The sequence below is a fragment of the Phascolarctos cinereus genome, unplaced genomic scaffold (genome assembly GCF_003287225.1).
Source record: "Phascolarctos cinereus isolate Bilbo 61053 unplaced genomic scaffold, phaCin_HiC Scaffold_5;HRSCAF=322, whole genome shotgun sequence".
Classification (NCBI taxonomy): domain Eukaryota; kingdom Metazoa; phylum Chordata; class Mammalia; order Diprotodontia; family Phascolarctidae; genus Phascolarctos; species Phascolarctos cinereus.
This window is the reverse complement of record NW_027555958.1, coordinates 276,066,765-276,089,667: the sequence shown is the minus strand read 5'-3', so window position 1 is coordinate 276,089,667 and position 22,903 is coordinate 276,066,765. Positions and strand designations below refer to the sequence as shown.

At 35.1% G+C, this 22,903-nt stretch overlaps 1 protein-coding gene across 1 annotated transcript in view; it reads left to right on the top strand.

The window, feature by feature from the left end:
* Nucleotides 1–22,903, top strand: part of PRKCA (protein kinase C alpha) — a 502,485-nt gene that overhangs the window by 207,756 nt on the left and 271,826 nt on the right. The window contains exon 3 of the mRNA XM_021000935.2: nt 2,089–2,171. Within this exon, the coding sequence (XP_020856594.1) occupies nt 2,089–2,171 (83 nt within the window). The remainder of the gene's footprint in view (nt 1–2,088; nt 2,172–22,903) is intronic.

The following is a 22,903-nucleotide window of genomic DNA, read 5'->3' as shown; positions in this document are numbered from 1 at the left end:
AGACCTGTACTTTAGGAAAATCTCTTTAGTGGCTGAATGGAGGATAGATTGGAGCAGGGAGAGACTTGAGGCATGTAGATCTACCAGCAAGCTATTGCAATAATCAAGGTGTGAGGTGATGAGGGCCTGCATTAGAGTGGTGGCAATGTCAGAGGAGAGAAGGGGAAGTACTCAAGATATGTTGCAAAGTGAGATCTAGAGCCTTGGCAAAAGCTTGGATATGGGTAGTGAGAGATAATATTGACTTCAGGTTGTGAGCTTTAGGGACTAGATGGGATGGTGTTGTCCCCTATAGAAATAGAGAAGGTACAAGATGGGTGAGGGTTTAGGGGAAAAGATAATGAGTTCAGTTTTGGACATAATGAATTATAGATGTTTACTGGACATTCAGTTCAAAATGTCTGAAAGTCAGTTGGAGATATAAGATGAGAGGTCAGCAGAGAGATTGGGGCAGGAAAGGTAGATTTGAGAATCATCAACATAGAAATGTTAATTTCATCCATGAGAGCTGATGATCTCACCAAATGAAGTAGTGTAGAGAGAGAAGATGAGAAGGTCCAGGACAAAATTCCACACCTGTAGTTAAAGGGTGTGATCTGGAAGAAGATCCAGCGAAGGAGATAGAGAAGGATCAGTTAGATAAGTAGAAGGAAAACCAGGAATGAGTATTGAGAAAATGCAATTGGATTTAGCAACTGAAATCATTAGTAATTTTTGAGAGAGGAGTTATGGTGAAATGATAAGGTTGGAAGCCAGATTGTAAGGGGTTAAAAAGACAGTGGGAGGAGTGAAGGGGGGTGCACAGGGTTGTGTCATCAAGGGGCAGTCAGGTTTTAGTAATAGCTTGTAGATGGAAGGAGTGGGAGAGGAATAGATTTAAAATGAAGGAAAATTTGTTGTCCATGGAACAGGCATTCCAGAGGGCACAGTGGAAGCAAGCAATCTGGAACAAGACATTGACAATAGGTGACCTATCAAATACCTTCTAATTTTGAGATTCTGCAAAGATGTTAAGTATCATTAAAAGAAAAAAAAATCTAGCTGTTTTGTAAACTTTGTGTAGAGATTCCTCCCACCCACCTACCACTGAAATTCCACAATCCATGTGTAATGTATAGTCCTAGAAAGTTGCATAGGTCATTGTGAGGTTAAGCAATATTGTCGCACATTTAAAATGTGTCAGAGGCAGAGTTTGAACTTGTCTTACTCCAAGCCTAGCTTTCTATTCATTGTGTCATGATGCCTTTTGGAAGATAGCATGGAACATAACATTCTTTCCTTTTATATTGGTGGATTGGTGAATGAATTCCTTAAGTATAAGGAGGATAATTCTGTGTTATTTGTAATATATATGTGTTGTTTTGTTGTTGTTCAGTTGTTTCAGTCATGTCCTTCTTTCTATGACACCATTTGAGATTTTCTTGGCAAAGATACTGGAGTGGTTTGCTATTTCCTTCTCCATCTCATTTTACAGATGAGAAAACTGAAGGAAGCAGGGTTAAGTGACTAGCCCAGGGTCACATAGCTAGAAAGTATCTGAGGTCAAATTTGAACCTGAGGTCTTTGTGACTCCAGGCCCAACACTCTATCCACTGAGCCACCTAGTTGACCTATTGCAAGGTATATACATACATACACACCTACATGTTTATAAGTGTGTATGTGTGTGTATATATACACATAGGTGTGTGAGTATATACATACACATAGAGATTATGATGATGATAGCTCACATTTACATAGCACTTGAAACTTTGCAAAGTTATATTATCTAATTCCAGCCTCAGAACAACCATTCAAGATATAGGTATTGTATTTATTATTATTCTGAATTTATTGGCGAGGAAACTGAGGCTTAGATGTATTACCTGACTTGCTTATGGTGACAGAACTAATAATATACGATCATTGAAGGTTAAAATTTATTGAAGATAGTGATGCCTCTATATTTAATTCATTAGTGAATACTATAAGTCTTTGAATGAATGCCATGTGATTGCTTTTTAAAGCATTCCATTTATAGTCAAATTGAATTTGTTTGAGCAAGTAAGAATCTCTCTGATTGTGGTTTTATTTTCTCCCTATCAGTTTGCTGTTTTGTCGTTCACAAGAGGTGCCATGAATTTGTCACTTTCTCTTGTCCGGGTGCAGATAAAGGACCTGACACTGATGTAAGTATACGCAGATGTCTGCTGGTTCACGGAGTCTTTGTAAGACAATTTTTACAAAGTTTCTTCGGCCGTTTTTGCATAGAATGATGATAGAGGGCATTCTCTCCTGGGGAACTTTCATACTTCATTAGGTTGCATCAAGCCACGACTGTCATGTTTATTTTGCATGTTACTATGCAAAGTTTGTCCCACTATATAAAATGCTTGTAATTTTCCCTGTAAACATATTGATGAGTCATAAAGGGAACATAAATCTGGTTTCATTCCACTTCAAATGGCTTATTGAATAATGAATCTTTTATTGCACTCCACTGATGTAATAAAATGTTGCTTGTTTGCTTCCTGTGATGCTTGATGCCTTTTCATTATGCATTATAAATTCCCCTGCTGAATAAAATAATTTAACATCTGTTTAGAAGAACAATACTTTTAGAAGCTTTCTTTGTCTGAACATATAATGTAGCTTATTTATGTCCTAATTCTATTCTGTCTTTACCATTATCTCCCTGCATTTCTCGGTTGTTCTTGAAATGGGATATATTGGTCAAAATGTAAAAATACATGGAGAATATTAACATCTAAAATGTAGTTAGAGAAAGAGGATAAAAATAAAAGTGATAGAATGGATTTAAGGAGTTTAGAAAAACAGGTGCTACAATAATATTCCATTCATTCCTCTCCCAACTCCCTTAACTGACATTAGTTAGCATAAGGGAAGGTTGAAAAAGATAAGATGGAAAAGGCTGCTAGAAAACTCATTGGAAGATGAGCCATCAGAGATTCTTATCTATGTCCTTCCACAAATCCTGCATAAAAATATGTACATATGTTAGTACTAGGTATTCCTCTGTCATTGGTTTATGGGTATTTATTTTGTGATAAATCAAATTTATGACAAATCAAAACCTAGCCCAAAGAAGATTCCTGAATGCCTCATCTCTTATTTCCATTTGCTTTCTTTGCTTGAAAAAAATATATTGATAATCTCTTCTATTTCAAATATTCAGTTCCAATATGTATTTGAACTGTGTGGGTGAAATGAAGCCTTTTGCTGACACTCGTTCCTCTCAAGCCTTCACTGCTTTTTCTCAATAACCTTTTCATTCTAGCCATGACTAATTATTTTTCTAAAAAAACCAAAAGAAGGAATTTTTGTGGGATTTGGAAGTCCGTTCCCTTGTTTTCACATAGGCAATGATGGAAGTTAATGGCAACCATTTGATAAGGGGATATGATACACAGTATACAATAGACATGGTAGTATTCAGAATATTGGACTATTAGCCTTATTCTTTGGCCTTATAACTATCTTGCAAAACTTTCATTTGACCTTTTTCTTCTCATCTTCTTTTTCTTCCCTGTTTTATGCTAAATAGTCTCAGTTTGAGGGCTTAGAAAAGGAATGAATAGAAATGCTATTTATCCTACGATATCCTTTTACATGCCTACATCTATTCTACTCCTTTTGTTTTTACCTGACCCAAAACATTAATGTACTATAATTTTACCTGTCCTTTTCTTGTCTCTTCTTCCTTGCACTTTTCTCTGTCTCTCCCCCCCCCACCTTTCTCTATTTTATCATTTCTCTCCTTCTTTCTCCCTGATGCTGGGAATGTAGTAGCAGTGATCATGGTGATAGAGCAAGAGGGAGAGAAATAGACATTTCTCACTGGATTTATTTCGATCCCTTTCTCTCCATCTGTTTCAAATACTTCTTAATTTCTTTAATAATACTTAACTAAAAATGGAAATCTATTGTCCAGTTCTTTGAACCATCTGTATTCTTGTTCTCTTAATCATTCATTGATTTAACAAACATGTATTAAGTGCCTAATATATGCCAGGCACTTTGCTAGAAATTGAGAATACAAAAATTAAAAAGGAAACACTTTATGCCTTTTAAGGAGTTTACATGCTATCGGGTAATACAGTATGCACATAGGAAAAATACATACAAAATATAAACAAATTAATTTCTAATGAAAAGATGGGAAGGATTAGAATCAGAGTGGGCTTTCTATGGAATATGGTACCTGATCTGTTATTTGAAGGAACCTAGAGAATCTATTGAATATAAGGGATGAGAGGATTGAAAAGATGCTGTACCTGAGATTACAAAACATGGTGGCCTAGAAGAATGATTTCAACAGAAATAGACAAGTTAGGAAAAAGGGAAAATTAGGGGTGACTGGAAGAGAATGAGTTAGTTCTCTTTTCAACATGTGAAGAGTTCTGTCATTGCTTCATATTTTCTAAATCATTCTTAATTTTAGAGACTAAAACTGTATATAAGGATGATAAAAGTTAGAGTGTACTAGATATAATGGGGAGATATTTTGTGGCCTTTGGTTTTGACATGCTCTTTTCCTACTTCCCTCTCAACTGTATTCAAGGGTTTTTTAAAGAATCTTAATAAAACAGCAAATGGATGATGGCAGTCTTTCTTACTGTTTTTAATAGTTGCAATTTTTGTTTTTTGGTGAGGCAGTTGGGGTTAAGTGACCTACCCAGAGTCACATAGCTAGTGAGTGTTATGTGTCTGAGGTCAGACTTGAACTCTGCTCCTTCGGACTTCCTTCTGACTATCCACTGTACCACCTAGCTGCCCCGCAACTTTTCACTTGAAAAGTGTTTATATTATTAACCATTTATTCTTTGGGGTTTGACTTTTGGTCTTTGTATGTATAATTTCCTACATATCTTAGATACTAGAGCCTGTGACAGATATAAGATGTAATTCTGCTTTTTTATTTAAATGATAGTATTTATTTCTTCTTTTATTTGGCCGATAGTTATCAAGTGACTCCTATGTGCATGGCACAATGCTAGATATTGAAGGCCACTTGCCTTCATGTTAACTGCAATCAGACAAGTCAGCTTGGGAGACAAAATGCATATACGTGAAAAGTTAAAGATTACTGATATTTTGTATCACACATAAGTAATCTCATGCTTCCACGTAGCATGTATTACTTTCAGAAGCATTAAATGCTACAAAATGATTTTGATAGAGATAAGTTTCTATTTATATTATTATACTTGATCCTCCCACAGTAATAAATGTCATAAATCAGTTTATGATTAAATGCCTAATGAGTGAAAGAGATACCATATGCTGTCAAAGGATGCAGACATTAGTGGAGGTGGATTAGGAAACCTGGACTCAATTCTCTGCTCTTATGCTTAATTTAGTGACCCTAGGCAAGTCACTTAACCTTGACATGCTTCAGTTTCTTCTGTAAAATAGAAATGTGAATACCTAGCTCATTACCTCATGGGTATATTGTAAGCAATATATAATTTAAACTTTAAGGTACTTTATGAATATTGAGGTCTTATTCTTAATTATACAGTATTATCTTATGGAAATAAGATATATTGAGTTATATTTATATATCTGAAACTTACTGGTTATAAGGCCATGAGCAGATTATTGAACATCTCTGAACTTCATTTTCTTTGTTTGTTGGGATTGTAGCAATTCCTTAAAACCAAGAAGAAAAAAAAGAGGAAAAAAAAAGTCTTTAACAAAGCTGACCAACATATCAGTCAAGTCTGACAATATATACCATGGTTAATCCCCATTATTTCCAATCACTGTGAAGAAAGGAAGGAACATATTTCCATATCTGTTTTTCAGAGAGTCCTGCTTAGTTATTATGGATATCATGATTTTTTAAAAATTGATTATCTAATCTATGAGCATCTACTTTGTAAATTCTTTGCTACTACATAAAAGTGCTGCTCTGAGTATTTTGGTGTATGTTGTACTTTTACATCTATCCTTGACTTCTTTCTTCATAGCAGTAAGATCTCTTGAGCAATGACATTTTAGCCACTTTGTCATCACAATGCCAAATTGCTTTCCAGAATGGTTAAACAAATTCTTAGCTTCATAACAGTTTATTAATGTGCCAGTCTTTTCACAATACCTCCAGCAGTTTCAATTTCCATCATTTGTCATTTTTGTCAATTTGCTGGGTGTGAAGTGAAACCCCAAATTTGTTTTGATTTGCATCCCTCTTATTATTAATGATTTGTGCCAACCTTTTTTTTTGCTATTGTTAGTAGTTTGCAACTTTTGAAAAGTATTAATAGGTTTGACTTTTGGTTTTTTACATATATAGGTGTATGTGTCTATATCTATATCTATATCTATATCTATATCTATATCTATATCTATATCTATGTCTATGTCTATGTCTATGTCTATATCTATATCTATATCTATATATCCATATCTATATGCCTATAATACACATGCATATACACACATACATGTATATACATACATACACATATATACACATACGTATATACACATACAAATATGCATGTATACATACACACATACTAGATACATACTGGACAGTAGAGCCGTGAAAAACAGAAAGTGTACTTTTTCCCAAATCAGTTGTTTCCTTTCTTAGTTATATTGATTCTGTTAGTTCAAAACTTTTTCAAATTCATGTAATATATATTATTTACTTTATTATTTATTTTTATATTTTGTAACCCCTTTTATCCCTTATTTACTTAAGCATTTTCCCCTTAGTTATAGTTGTGAAGGTACCTAATACTGTTCTCTCTTGTTTTATGGTATGAATTCATTTTGAGATCAGTGTGCTGTGTGGTATTTAAGGTGTTGAACTAATTTTTCCAATTCCAATTTTCAATTTCAGTTTCCAATTCCAATTCATTCCAGATTCCCCAGAAATTAGGTCAAATAGGGTATTCTTCCCCCCTCCTTTATATTCTTACATTTATTGAAGGCTGAATTACCTAATATGATTGTTTTTGGGCCATCTTTCTCCACTTATTAAATAAATTTTATTAAGTGACCACTACATGCCATTTGCAAAAGACAATCCCTGCCCTCTACTTTTCTATTTTTTAGTCAATACAAAATGGTTTGGATGATTACTAATTTGTAATATACTTTGAGTTCCCTTCCTCTTTTATTAAAATCTGCTTTTTCCTCTAGAAATTCTAGATTTCTTCCTCCAAATGAATTTTGTTATGTGCTCTTGTTCTATAATGTACCCATTTGGTAATTTAATTGGTGTAACACTAAAATCTTACAAATTAATTTAGGGAAGTCATCACTTTAGTTATATTGTCATGGCCCATTCCTGAGTACTGGATATTACTTGATTTATTTACATGATTCTTTATTTCACTTTAGAGTTTTTTGTAGTTGTAGTTATAAAGTCTATAATATGCTTTGTTAGATCCACTCCAAGATATTTTATTTATTTTGTAGTTTTTTGAAATAAGACTTTCCTTTCTATTATTTTCTTAAGATTTTGTTATTCTTTTATAGAAGTATTATTGAATTTTCTGAGTTCATTATGTTATGACAAATTACTAAAAGTACTATTTTTATCAGATTTTTTTTTACAATTCTCTGATGATTATTAAGTAAATCATATCATTTGCTGATTGGTATAGTTTTGTCTCATCTTTGTCTATCTTTATGCCTTTAATTTCTTTTTCTTGCCTTATGCTATCATGAACATTCCAACAACAGCAATAATAACTAGCATTTGTGTAGCACCAAGGTTTGCTCATAGTATCTCATTTGATCCAAACAACAAGGAAGTTGTTATTATTGCCCCATTTTATACATAAAGAAATGGAGGTTGAGAGAGGTCAATTGACTAGAATCTCATAGTGACTGAGGTTTTTGCATTCCGTTCTCCCTGAGTTTAAGACCAGTGCTCTAGCTGTTATATAATCTTATGTCAAATAATCGTGGGGAAAGTGGTCAACCTTTTTTTACTGCTTAATTTCCTGGGAAACTTCTATTGTTTCCCATTGCATATAATGCTATCTTTGCTTTTAGATACATGCTTTTAAAATAGTATTTTTAAAAATAAGGTCCTTAATTAATGGATAGTTTTTTTAAAGCATGAATGACTTATACTTTGTGAAATATTTTTTTTTCTTTATCCGTTGATATAATCACATGCTTTAGAATGATTTTGTTTTTGATATGGTTAATTATGTTAATTGTTTCTTTAGTGTTGAGTCATCCTTATATTCTTGGTATAATTTCTACTTGATAATAGTGAATAATTTTTTGTTATCATTGCTTTAGTCCTTAGGCCAGAGTTTTATTTAATACCTTTGAATTAGTATTCATTAATGATATTGGTCTATAATTTCGCTTGCTTTGTTCTTTCCTGTTCTTAGTTATTAGGATCATATTTGTATCATAAAAGGAATTTTTCCTTCAATTTTCAAAACTAATTTGTATATTGCGGATATTAATTTTGAGGCCATAGACATTGAAGTAGAGTATTTCCTCTGTATGTCAGAATTGAGAGAATCTAGGGCTAATTAAAATTTCCTTGCATATAGATACTTCATTCCCGCCCCCCTCCCTTCTTTGACATACTTAAAATTACTTTTATTATTTACAGGGTAGAACACAGCCCAGATGTAATTAATATCTCATTTATTCATTGGAATTTGCTTGAACTTACAGATACAGACAATGTGTCTTATTGTCTATTTTGGTTGCTTGGATTTGCATCTTGAAGAATTTGCAAGATTTTCAGCTTTACTTCATAGAATAATTTTAGAATAATAAGAGTAGCTTTGCTGTGGAGGAAGAAAGTATACAAAACTCTACAGGAAGATTAAGATAAAACTTCATTTTTTATACTTTATATTTCCTCCTATTAAACATTTGGTGTTTATGGCTTTTTCTTATCTTAACATTTTCCTTGAAATATCTTTCTTATAGTGTTTTGAAATTATTTTCTTGATTATCTTGTCTCCCCTGTTTATGCTATGAACTCTTTGAATCAGGGACTTCTTTATTATTCACATAGGGTCTCACATATGTGAGTAATGGGATAATTTTTTTTCTAATCATCAAATTATAAAACTTGGAAACCCACAAATTAATTCATAGAGATATCATGGCATGGTAGTAGACAGTTGGCTTGGAGTCAGGAAAACCTGGGTTCCTTGTTTGACTTTCATATATACTGTTATCTAATCATGGGCTAAGTATTTAACTCTCCTGTGCCCTAGGCAACTCTCTAAGATTATAAATTACACCTGAATTGTTAATCTGCATTGTTGAAAGGCATTTTCAGTGTGAAACACAAATGATGTGGCATGTGAAGTTAGAGAGGTTTTAATACACACACACATGTGAGTCACTTATATGTTAATAATTTGGGCATTTGGAGTCTGCTCAAGTCCTTAGATGACTATTGCAGAAAAAATAGATGTAGCTTGAATTATAGCTAGAAAGCCACTTAAAATCAAAGAGACTTGGGTTCAAGTTCTGTCTCTGACATATATTGATTGTGTGACCCTGGGCAAGTCAGTTAACTTCTCAGTCCTCTAGGAAACTCTCTGAGACTATAAGTTATTGAGAAAGTGTTGAACTGCAATGGTCAAAGGAGTTTCCTCACCTGTGAGTTTCTTATTCCTAACTAGAAATGCAGTAGCTCTCTTGAAAAGCAGAAAAAAAAAATTAGAAACAATTCTCCCTTTGTCGACTTTTATGTCCTTTTTCATGAAGCTGTCTAAAATTTTTTAAAGGAATGATGAAAAATATTCATAGGTTAGCATAATTATTAACCCATAGATTAATTTTTTAGAATGATGAACAAAATATTTATATATTACTTTTTAATAATATGGAATGCTATGTTCAGTTCCTGGGCACCATAGGTTTAAATTGACATTCATAACATGGAGAGTATCCAGAGGAGGGCAAGCAGAATGGTAAAGGTCCCTGAATCCATGTCAAATGAGAATTGGTGGAAGTCACTAAATATATTTAGCCTGGAGGGGAGAAAAATCATTAGAGCTATCTAAAAATATTATTTTAAAATCAGAATATCTAAAATATTTAAAAAAATTAGAATGATCTAAGCTATTTTGTGTTGTTTTGAAATGTGGAGGCTTCTCTCAGGTGGAAATTTTCAGCTCGCGTCTAGAGGACCACTTTTTGGATATTTTTGTTGTTTGTCCATACTCGAAGAGGATCAAAATGACATCATGATATCAGGGTCAATATACAGTGTGTTTAGCTGTGGCTAATCATAAGCTTGTAAGGCTCACCATAGGTCAGCACAAATAGTCAGCATGATCATTTGGGAGGGAAATGTCTCTAAATCTGCTCTTATCATATTCTTTTGAGCTATCGGCTTTACTCATAGAGCATAGCACCTTCTTTGATGTGGGCATGCCATGCTGGATCATCTTGTGCCAATGTCTCCCATATCTCACAATTGATACCAGAGTTCTTCAGAAAGACTTTGAGAGTGTCCTTGTATCACTTCTTCTGACCATCATGTGAGTGCCTTCCTTGTGTGAGTTTTCTGTAAAATAGTATTTCAGGCAGACATACATTTGTCATTTGAACAGTGTGGCCAGCCCATTGGATTTGCACTCTCTTCAGTAGAGATTGAATGCTTGGCAGTTCAGCTCGTGAAAGGACCTTGGATATATGGTTATGAAGGTACTTTTCAACCAAGGGGTTGGGTATTCTTGAAATTCTGTAATTCTATGATCACAACATTTGACCCTGTCCAATATGTTTTTTAAAAAAGGAAGATAAGTTAATTATATGTAAAAGGCTACTCATAGCTATTGTCTTCAAGAATAAAAGTTATGGAACTAATACACTGGAAATTCTGTAATAAAAAATATGTATGACAGATTATGCATGCCCCTGGAGCTTTTACTAAGAAGCAAAGAAGCTCTTGAAGAAATAGAGATAATTGAAGATTTATAAGTACCTGAGGTTTTCCTTGAATTACACTTCATGATAATGTCCTAAAGATCTACATATGTTACTACGGTTTCTTAAACTCATTTTGCATCTGAATCAGGCAGTGACCTTTTGTCATACATTTCTTACTTAAGATCCCTAATAATGTCAACATTTTAAAAATGAAGTGCATTTAAATACTTTATAAGTATAAATTATTAGTAGTTTCTGATACATATTTAGTATTTGAAGCACAAAACACTTTATATACAGTTCTTGATTTGATACTCATAGATAGCACTTCTGAGAAATAGAAACTATAGATATGATTATTCCTATTTTATAGATGAGAAAACTGAGTCTGAAGGACTTAAGTCATTTGCCCAATGACATAAAGATCATAAACATCATTGAGGCATCAAATTAAATTCAGTAAATATTTATTAAGAGCCTGTCAGTTCATAGTCAGGATTCTCCTCACTCCAAGTGCAGTGGTATTTCCATAACAGCATTCTGCCTCTCAAGAAGGAAAAAGGAAAATTTGTCTAGTTCACTTTGTGGCAAACCTTTGGGATCCCATATTCAAAGGAAGAATCTTGAGTGATAAAGTACAACTGCCGAATTTGACTATTCCAAACAAGTATCAATCAATCAATAAACATTTATTGAGTGCCTATTATATGCCAGCCACTGTGTTAAGTACTGGATAGAAGTTGATATTGGAAGAACATTTACAAAAGGTTCAGAGCACAGAACATCTTCAGGGATTCTTCAGGGATCATTCTGGGATTTTTCTAAGCGCATCCTTCCAAGCATATCCTTCCAGAAAACATGATGGCAAGACCTTTCTGTATTATTCCTTCTGATTCCTCCTGCTTCTTACATGAATCACATTTTTTTTCCATCCTCTGCAGCATGTGAAGGAGGCAAATCTATTATGTTTTAAAATATTTTAAGGGCCATTGTGACTTCACTGGTGTGAGTATTCTTACCACCCATGAAGATTGCATGGCCCTCTGCACATCATTAGACAATCTCCATAAGTTGCTATGGCCTGAAGAATAGTATTGTTTGGTGTTTATTTTCTGATGATGTGCCTCTTTAGACTTAGCTGTGCCTTGGTTTATAGATTTGTGATCTGTCACCATTCACAAAGTCTTATCTTTCCAGCATGGTAGAACCATGGTAGAGTTCTTGTTCACCATTTCAGCTCTTTGACAACTGAGGGTAATCTCCATTTTATAAAGAGTCATTGAAAAGGTACTTGATTGCCAGTCTGCCTATGAATGCTCCAATTTCCATGTATGTCAGTAGTCAGGTTTTCCCTTTGCTTTGTCTCCTTGTTCTGCAGTATAAGCATATCAACTAGAGGAACAGTAGGGAGGCAGACAGTGGGGATTCTGAGACTGTCCTTGTGAATCTTTGTTTTGGACCTATTTTAGCCTTCTTCATCCAACTGTCCTTCCCAGCTGTTCTCCTACCTCTTCCCTGAAGCCAAGCCACCCTCTTTGTTCACTCTTCTAATGAGTAATTCTGTGTCTCCCTCTCCTGTCTCAGAAGGCTGAGGGGACAGATCAAGAGAGACTTCATGAATTAGTTGGCATAAGCTGATCTCTGAAAGGAAGAACTAGGGGTTTCTTGAGGCCAAAGTAGTCAAGAAGAATGTTCTAGCCATGGGGGCCATCTTGTTCAAAGAACACTCAAGCCAATGGAGATGGACATTTTTGGAAGTTATACCATGCTCAAACCTATTCTCAAATACTCTAATTCAGAATTTCCCCTTGAACCATGAAATTAGGGTTGGGGGAATAATATACACAGTTCTGAAAGACAGCAACAATTAAAATATTTATTTTTGCTCAGCATGTTTTTTCATAAATCTGTTTTAGCTGGAGAAGTCTTTAAAAGACTCAAGGGAATGGAAAAATGAAAATCTATTCAAGGGGGTTAAAGCATTTTGAAGTATTACACTCTAAGCTACATTTTCTTTCAGCTGTTTTATTTTCATTAATCTCCAAAGTCTTCAGCAAATGACTTTGGGTTAGGGAGGGGAAAATATCTGCATAATGTTGTATAGTAGACAATTCTGTAGTAACCATATATTCTGGTGAATTTTTAAAGCCACACCAGGGCAGCAGAATCCTGGAGGCTACGGGAAGGGGAAAGCATGTAAAAGGCTGATGTAGTCATCCTAATGGGAACACTGAATGAAATGAATTAACACATGAAAAGATAGAGAAGCTTTCCTTCTTTCAGTCAAACCTTCAAGTGTGTGAAGCTATTGAAAAATAAAGTAAAAATCAATATAATTAGAATAAGAGAAGTAGTCATTTGGGGAAAATTTGTTGCATAAAACCTCTCTGATAAGGGTCTGACATACAAGATAATGAATAAATTCCCATTGATTGGTGAGTGGATAAACAAATTATAATATCTAAATGATAAAATAGTATCATATTTTAAGTAATAATGAGTTTGAAAAACATGAAGAAGCATGAGAAGACTTCTATGAAATGATCCAAAGTAAAATAATTAAAACCAGGAAAATAATATTCATGATAAATGCAATATTTTAAATGGGAATAACAGAAACAATAAATAGAAATTGAATCCTCTATAATTACAATGATCAAACTTGGCCCCCAAGAGAGATAGTTCTCACTGTTCTTTGCAAAGAGAGGTAAGGGACCATAGGTGTGGAACACTGCAGATAATGTTGAACTTAATTAATATGTTGGTTAGCTTTCTTGAACTACTTTTTTGCTCTTTTAAAAAAAATTCTTATCATAAACACTTAGCACAATGCCTGGCACATAGTAGGCATTTAATGAACATTTATTGATTGATTGATTGATAAAGGATGAATAGCTCTCTGGAAAGTTGGAAGGTATCTATTGGAAAATTAAAGTGATGTAAAAACAAAAGATGCCCAAATTTAAAATGGGATATTAAAAGAGACAATAGTTGTTAATGGTGATTACTCATAAAATGAAACTTCCTGGACAAAGTTCCATTAGAAAAGTATTTAATGAACTTAGTTGTTGTTTTTTTCCACTATCTCCCATTGTTTACTCTTCTGGCAATGCATGCTTTCTGTATTTGCTTCACATACTAAAAGATACCAAATCCAAAAGAGACCTTACGTTTGCTGACATGATGGTTTTTTGATGCTTTACTCTGACTCAGTTATTTCCCTGCTTTCCTAAACTTCCCTCAAACTAAGTGATACTGGACTATATCCTAAAGTTCTGACATTCATAGCTCTATTTGTAACAAAAATTAAATATTAAAGAGTAGTAATTAGTAAACTTATTTGTACTTATTATTAGAACAAATTTGATTTTAAATGCTAAATGTGTGTGTGTGTGTGTGTGTGTGTGTGTGTGTGTGTATGTATATGAGAAATAAATGTCTATACCAACATGGTAATCATATAAACCAACCAAATTACATTTTAATGTCCTTTAAACAAAAAAGTTAAAATTTGTAAAAGAGCATTGGACAGCTATTCAAAAATTATTGCTGCAAAGGGAGGCAGTGTGGTACAGTGGAGGGGACACTAACCTATGAGCCATTCCTGGCTTCAGGTTAAAGCTTGTCACTGAACAGTTTTGTGCTTGGAGATAATGTGGCAGATTGGATAAAAAACTGGAGCCCAGATTTCAAATCTCCTCTTAGATAATAGATGTGTCATCTGGGGCAGTTCTCTTAACCTCTCTGAATCTTAGTTTACTTATATGTAAAATGGGGACAAGAGAGGGGCTTAATAATAGTATTTTGTTCACGTGATTTCTGTGAGAAGCCATTGAAATGATGCATCTCAAATGCTTTATAAATCTTAAAATGTCATCAATGGGAGCCCTTATCATAACTGTAATTACTTCTTCTTTTTCCTTCTTCTATTTTAATAATAATTAGGCAAGTCACTTAATATTCTGTGACCTTAAGTTCCTCATCAGTAAAACAGATGGTTGAATTAGATGCTCTATAAGATTCCTCCAAATCCTTTAAATTAATTAATTAATTTGCTCATTCATTTAGTATTTTTAAAGTGTTTTCTTCCCAGTTTTTCTTCTACCTCTCTTACTTGCTTCTCAAAATCCTTTTTGAGCTCTTCCATGGCCTGGAACTGATTCAGATTTTTCTAGAAGCTTTGAGTTTGTTGTCTTCTTCTGGTTGAATGTTTTGGTCTTCTTTGTTACGAAAGAAAGATTCTGTGGTCTGACTTTTTTGTGCAGTTTGCTCATGATCCCAGCCAATTACTTGAGTTTTAAACTCTTTGTTAAGGTAGGGGTATGCTTCCAGTGTGGAGAATGTACTATCCCAAACTTTGGGGGTTTTGTGCAGCTGTTTTCAGAGATACTTTTAGGGACCTGTAAGTTTTTAGTTCTTCCAAGGTGGTATGAATAAGTATGAAGTGTTTACTCCTCAAGAGAAAGAGAATCCTGCAAAGCAAGAGAATCCTGTCTCAGCACCAGCAAAGAAGTCCCTGCAAACCCCCTCTGATCAGCCATTCGATTCCCCCTCTGTCTGTGGGCCAGAAGCTCGAGAAGCAGCCACCACCCTGAGGTGCATCAGGACTGGGTCTAGGACTGCTTCTCCCTCACCATAGTCACAGACTTTTCCTACTGACCTTCTAAGTTGTCTTTGGCAATTGTGGGTTGAGACGTCTGGAAACTGCCACAGCTGTCCATAATTAAGTCCACCGAGGCCTGCTCCAGGTTCACCGAAGCCTGGTTTGCCTGCATGACCACCCTGAGCTGTATTTCTCTCCCAGCCTGGCCTGATAAACCTTTCTAATCAACCATCCAGGTTGTCTTGGGCTGGAAATTTGTTTCACTCTATCTTTTTATGGGTTCTGCTGCACTAGAATTTGTTTAGAGCCATTTTTTACAGGTATTTGGAGGCTTTTGGGGGAGAGCTCAAGCAAGTCACTGCTTTTACTCCACCATCTTTGCTCTGCCCCCTAAAGTGTTTCGAAACATTTCTTTTGTACAGTGTCAAATGCTTTAGGGTTTACAAAAATTAAGAAGATATTCCCTGTCCTCAAGGCATTTACATTTTAGTAGGGGCGATCTGACGAATGTCAACATATTGTAATAGTATGAGTGCCATAAGAGAGATAGATACAAAGAAAGCAATTTTTAGCCTTCACAAGGAGGGAGACCATATTTCAATAAGTGGATATGGAAAGTCTTCATGAGGTATGTGGGTAGCAGAGAGAGCTAAACAGCTCTATTTTGTCTGTAGTTCGTCTATCTTGAGCCTGTTTGTATTGCAGCTTTCACACTGTCTGCAACCTTCCTTACTGATGAAACAGGGTGGGATTACAAGAGAGGGCAAACCTGAAGAAGAACCTTTCCTGTTATTAGCCCAGCAACAGGCTTTTCCAATCTAAGGATACCACTTCCCCTCTTCCTACCCTTTGAGCCCCCCAGCAATATATTTTTCCAATCCTGAGGTACCCCATACCTAATTCACCTCCTGCCTGAATTGAAACCTACATAAGCTTTGTCCTTTTTGTTCTTTTGGGGATTCTCTGCCAGTGAGGGAAGGGCTTTGTTGCTAGTGAACTCACTAAAGCCTAGTTGGGTCCTAAATGTATGATATTGGGTTTTGGTTCTGGTTCTGGTTTGTTGTGGTACCAGCAGTTTTACTCAAAAGGAGGAGGTATCATATTATGTTTCTATTTTAAAAACTCACAGAAAAGGAAAAACCCTTTCTGTCACTGGCTTCCTAATTTTAAAAAATCTTATATCTCAAGGCTAACTAGAGGAAATTATACCTTTTTGTCAAATAAGGCAGAATAGCAACAAGGATTTATACATTTGCATGTGCATATATGGATGTATGTATATGTATATGTAAATATGTATGTATGTACATATACAATATGCATATATGTATAGATACATATGTGTGAATCTACAGACACACATACATATGTGTGTATGTGTATATATAGTATATATATGTGTACACTATATATATGCGCTATATATATGTGTGTATATATACACACACACATACACACACACACACACACACACATAAATTTCTAAACAGGGAACTTTCTGAGAAAGAAGCCTGGACAATTGGGATATGTCATATATTTTGGAAATTGCAGCACCTTGTTGTATGGAAGAATCTTTTAAAGAAAGCTTCAGAAAATACCACCCAACATCAGCCCACAATATGCCTTTTCTTGCTTGTTTTATGTCCCACTAGAAAACCTTAAAAAGAAAATATTTAGGGAAAACAAAGTTTCTTTCATTCCCAAATCTATACTGAATTGCAGAGTGGAAGAAATATTTCCTATAGGAGAAGGGTCTCTTACTCTACTTCCACTAAATGACTATAGCAAAGAGTTAAAAGTACCCTTAATGCCTCATTTTTTCATAGTACTGGTAGGTAGAGGGTGATACTGCTGGAAACTGCTCTATGTTCCTTTTTCTTCATTGCAGATGTAGTTTTAAAGTAGCTGTTTGTTTGACTGTGTAGTCTCAGACTTCTGGGTAAGAATAGCTGAGTGAAAGGTGAAAGAGGAGGAGGAACAGGGAAAGTGATATCTTTTACAACTATGGATAGAATAGTTCTTTGATCAAAGAAGGCATTAAAAGTGTGATTAAAAATAGAGTGGACAATTTTGATTTTAAAAATGTAAAACTTGTATGCAAACAAAATCAGTCTAGTCAAAATTAGAAAGTAAAGAAATAACTGGGAAAAAGTCTTTGCAGTTTCTCTGATAAGGATGTCATGTCCAAGATTTATAGGGGGCTGATTGAAATACTTAAGACCATGAGCCATTCCCCCATAGATAAATAGTAAAAGGAGATGAAAAGGCTGTTCTCAAAAGAAAAAAAGGAAGCTATCAATAACCATATAAAAATTGCTTCAAAGCACTAATAAGAAAAATGCTAATTAAAACAATTTTGAGGTTTTATCTCATTCTTATCAGATTGGAAAAGATGGCAAAAAAGAAGAATGATAGTTTTTAAAGGAAAGATGGGAAAACAAACACAGTAATGCATTGTTGATGGAGCTGTGACATTCCCCAGCCATTCTGAAAAGCAATTTGGAACTATGTTCCAAAACTTTGTAAAATGTGTATACCCTTTGACTCAGTGATAAAATACTGCTATAGTTATTCCCTAGAGAGTTAAAAAAAAAAGCAAAAAGGACCCATACATATACAATATTTATAGCAGCACTTTTGGTGGTTCCTATCAGTTGAGAAATGACTGAAAAAATTTGAAAATGGATGAAGAAATAATCAAAGAAATTATGAAAGGGATGAATTTAAAAGAAAAAAAACTGGTGGTGGTACTTGGCATGAACTGATGTAGATTGATGTAAGCATAACCAGAAAACTTTTACACAATTTCAACGTTGTAAAGAAAAATATCTCTGAAGACTTCTGAATTCTCTTTATTGCAATCATGTTTCCAGATGACAGAAGATGAAACCAGCTTCCCATGTTTTTATTGAGAGGTGATGAACTACAGATAAAGAATGAGGAAATGTTTATGAAGCTCTTGAATCTTTTCCCTGTCCTTTTTAAATAACAAGTTTAATTCTGATTTGCATTTATTTGGGACTGAGAGAGGAAGATATAGGCTTGATGTAAGGGGAAAAAAACCCCAACAACTTGCTAACAGTTAAGAGCTACTCCAAAATGGAATGGAAGATGCCTCTGGTAGTTCTACCTCTCTGGAGGTTTCCATGCAGTCTTGGATGGCCACTGTCAGGGATGGTCTTGAGGTTCAAATAGCTGTCCCTGCTGACCATTACAACTCTTGAGTTTATATGATTCTGTGAAGGGAAAATGTTGATAGGATTCAAATGGAACATGTGTGACATGTTGAGAGAGGATATCTGAGAACTAAGGTACTTCTCTGTTCTAAACTACATGTGGTACATGGATTCTTGTTCCCCCCCCTCCCCCAGGCCATTGAGGAGTGATAAAACATTATACTAGCATGTGGACAGATAATTCTTGTGATAGTTAACTTATTGTGCCATCTCTGTAGCAAGAACTTTGATGAGTAGTCTTGGTCAAAAGTTGAACCAAAAACTAGCATTAGAAGGTTCCATTCATTTCCACTGGATGTTTTAGATTTTAATGAATATGAAGCATAGTAACAATTGACTCTTCAGTATTGCTTTTCTAAGTGTTTATATTTAAGCATTCATTTGATTTCACAACAGTCCTGTGAAATGGGTATGTACAGATCTTGTCATCCCTATTTTACAGAAGAGGAAACTGAAGGTCTGACAGGTTAGGTTGACTTGCTCATATTTATGAAGTTAGTTCCAGAGGCAGGATTTGAACACAGATCTTTTTGATTCATGACCCAGGATCCAATCCACGAAGCCACATTGCTTCTGTAATTTAATTTCCACATTTATTAAGTGCCTACTATATGGAAGCCCATCCTTGGGACTGGGAATATGAAGTCAACTGGAAATCACTCCTTGTCCTCAAGAATCATACAGGTAAATTTAAACTTCTTGATCAAACTATTAAGTAGGTAATTATTACTGATAAAGTGAAAACAACTTAAATTAGAGCAGAAAAAAAGTGCAAGGGAAGGATTAGAATAGAGCATTAGCAGTCCACATTCTATGTGTTTGCTTCCTTTCCCTCTACTTGTCTTTCATTGTGACCATGAATTAAGTACCTTCCCATAGTGTTCTCATTTGTAAAACAAGGATGAAAGGTACTGTGGAATAGTAGGTAGACGAGGGGCTAGGTTTGCAGTCAGGGAGACAGAATCAGAATTTGAGAGTTAGAACATATTTCACTGACCATCTAGACTTGCTCCTGGCCAACGGGAGTCCCTGCTATGATATACATGACAATTTCTATCCAGTCTTTGCTTGAATTCATCCAGGGAGAGGAGACTTCCTCCTCTCTCAAGGAAGCCCATTCCATTTTGGGATGGCTCTAATTGTTAGGAAGTTTGCTTGTTTGTTTTTTTCTTTCCCTAACATTAAGCCTCCGTCAGCTCCCATCTGTTGCTCCTGGTTCTGCCCCCTGGAGCCAGAGTTCCAATCCCCTGTTCACATCATGGTTCTTTAAATGGTTGAAAATAACTGCTGTGTGTCTCCCTTGAGTCTTCTCTTCAGAACGAGCATCCCCAGTTTCTTTAACCCATTCTTATACAATTTAGATTGTCCACCTGCTGAATAGACATTTTGAAAGTGGGCATTTATTACATGGGCTTCTCAACCTCAATATGTCCAAAACAGAACTTACTATCTCCCCACTCCCACCCCTGTACCTATCCCTTTTCTAAACTTCTGTATCGCTGTCAAGGTGATCACTATCTTTCCAATCGCCCACGTTTGCAACCTTGGTATCATCTTTGACTCCTCACCCTCCCATCCCACATACCCAGTGAGTTGCCATATCTTGTCATTTCTATCTCCAAGATAACTCTTACATTCTTTTCTTCTCTCACACAACTCTCACCTTGGTTCATGGCCTAATCACCTCTTAAAATAGCCTGATGGCCTCCCTGCCTCAAGCCACTTTCTACTCAAGTCTCTCCTCCACATAGCCACTAAAATGATTTTCTGCAAGTACTGTGAAGTACTGACGATGGTCTTTCTCTTGATAAATGTCACTGGTTTTCCTGTATTTCCCAGGATGAAATGGAAACTCTTCCCTTTGGCATTGAAAGCTCTTAACAACCAGCCTTCTTCTTATCTCTTTGATCTGCTTACACAATGTTCCCCTTCCTTAATTCTGTATTTCAGCCATAGTTATCTATTCTGTACCTGAGACTGTTTCTTATGCATGATCTTCCAACTCTTTTCTTTCTTCCCTTCCATTGCAATTATTATTATTGCCTGTCCCCCCAGGATTAATATATTATCTTCCCTCATGTCAACCTCCTGGAGCCCTTGACTTCCTTTAAGACTCAGCTTTAATATTACCTTATGCAGGAGGATTTTCCTGGACTTCTGAACTCCTAGAGGCTTCCCATCCATGGTTACTTTTTGTCTGTTTTGGACGTATCTTGTGTGTACATGTTATCTCTCCTGGTAGAATGTAAGCTCCTTCTGGACACATCTTCCTTTTTGTCTTATTATCCCTAGTTTAATGCTTGGCACATTATTGTTGTTTAGTGGTGTCTTACTCTTCCTGACCCCATTTGGGGTTTTCTTGGCCAAGATATTGCAGTGGTTTGCCATTTCCTTCTCCAGGTCCTTTTATAGATGAGGAAACTGAGGCAAACCAAATTGAGTGACTTGCCCAGGGGACACACAGCTAGTAAGTATCTGAGAACAGATTTGAACTCGGGTCTTCCTGACTCCAGATTCAGCATTCTATCCGCTGTTCCACCTAGCTGCTTGGGTACATAGTTAGTATTTAGTAATTGTTAATTGATTAATTGATTAGTGGACCCAAGGCCTTTTACCTTCTTGTTGCCTTCTTCTGGACACTCTATAATTTATCAGTATGTTTTTTTTTAAAACTGTGACATCCATATTACTTAGCACATTATTACAGATGAATCAGACTATAGTGAGACTATGGAAACTATGCCTCTTCATGCAGGCCCAGACTATATTAGCTTTTTCTTTAGCTGCCACATCATACTGCTGAGTCATGAAGGCCTTAAGTTCACTAAAACTCCTGGATCTTTTTTAGAACATCTGTTGTCTAACCATGTCTCTCCTATTTTGTTGTTATGAACTTAAATTTTTTTTTGGTAAAGAATTGTAAGAGATGGTTTCAAGTTTTGTCTATGATATATGTATTAACTGGGTAACCATGGGCATAATACTTAAGCTCTTAAGGACCCAACCAACTATCTAAAACTATGTTATGGAAGAATTGGCAATCTACATTGGTGAAAGGAAGGTGGAGAGAAGCTTCTACACTAAGAGTTCCTTAAACAGGTCTAAATTTCAACTTTCCCCCCCACCCCAATGGAGATGACTACCATAAAGTAGTAAATTCCTACTCTGTGTGCAAAACTCATCCATGTTGTGACAGATTCCAAAGGTAGCAGCATCCTAGTCCTTGGCAAGTTTATAATTTTCATAGGATTTTTGTGTGAAATGAAAATGCCTTGATACTACACATAAAAAGTGGTGATACTGACATCTACATTGTTTTTCCATGTTGTATAACATATTTGAAATAAATAGACTTGAGAAGTCAGTTTGTGTGTTTCTCGTTCTTTGCAATTGCAGTTCCCAGGCCTTTGAAAGCAAAATGCAAAACAAAAAATGCTTCTCTTCACCCACTCCCCTTCCACCCACCAGCAACAAAAAGAAAACTATGGGATGCTTTTTCAAGGGTTCCTAGGAGGTAGGAATAAGAATGTACGAGTTTCATACTTGAAAATGATATTTCCTGTGGAGGAGAGTGATTTTAGGTTTCTAGATATTAAGCTGTATCATGACTCACTTGTTCTTAAATAGGTTGTTCTCCAGTTTACTAAAATAAATCACAAAAGACTGAGGTAGTTTAAGCTAGCAGAGGATTTCATACAACTGATTTTAAAATTAGAAAGTCAAGGCTTCTCTCTGTTGCCTTTGCCAAAATTTTAGAGCTTAGTAGTATTTAGATAATTTATTTTAATCTATTTTTAAAAATTAAAAATCAGTGATTTAGAATAATTTTTAATGAAAAAATAATGGAAAAGAAAGTGGCATTTTGGAAATGGGTAGAATAAATCATGTAGAAATGCCATGCCTATTTTAGGTTTCAAGGAATAGTTAGACTATATCTTAGATGTCTGCCTGTCTGTCTGTCTATCTATCTATCTATCTATCTGTCTATCTATCTGAGTTGTTTAGGCCCTAAAAATTTAAAGTATATATTATATAAAGTATATATTTATAATATAGAAATTATATTTCATAAACAAACATATGAATAAACACAATTATTTTATAAATTATTCCTATAGATATAATAAATTATATATTATATACATTACCTGTTTTATGTATGTGTGTGTATACATATATA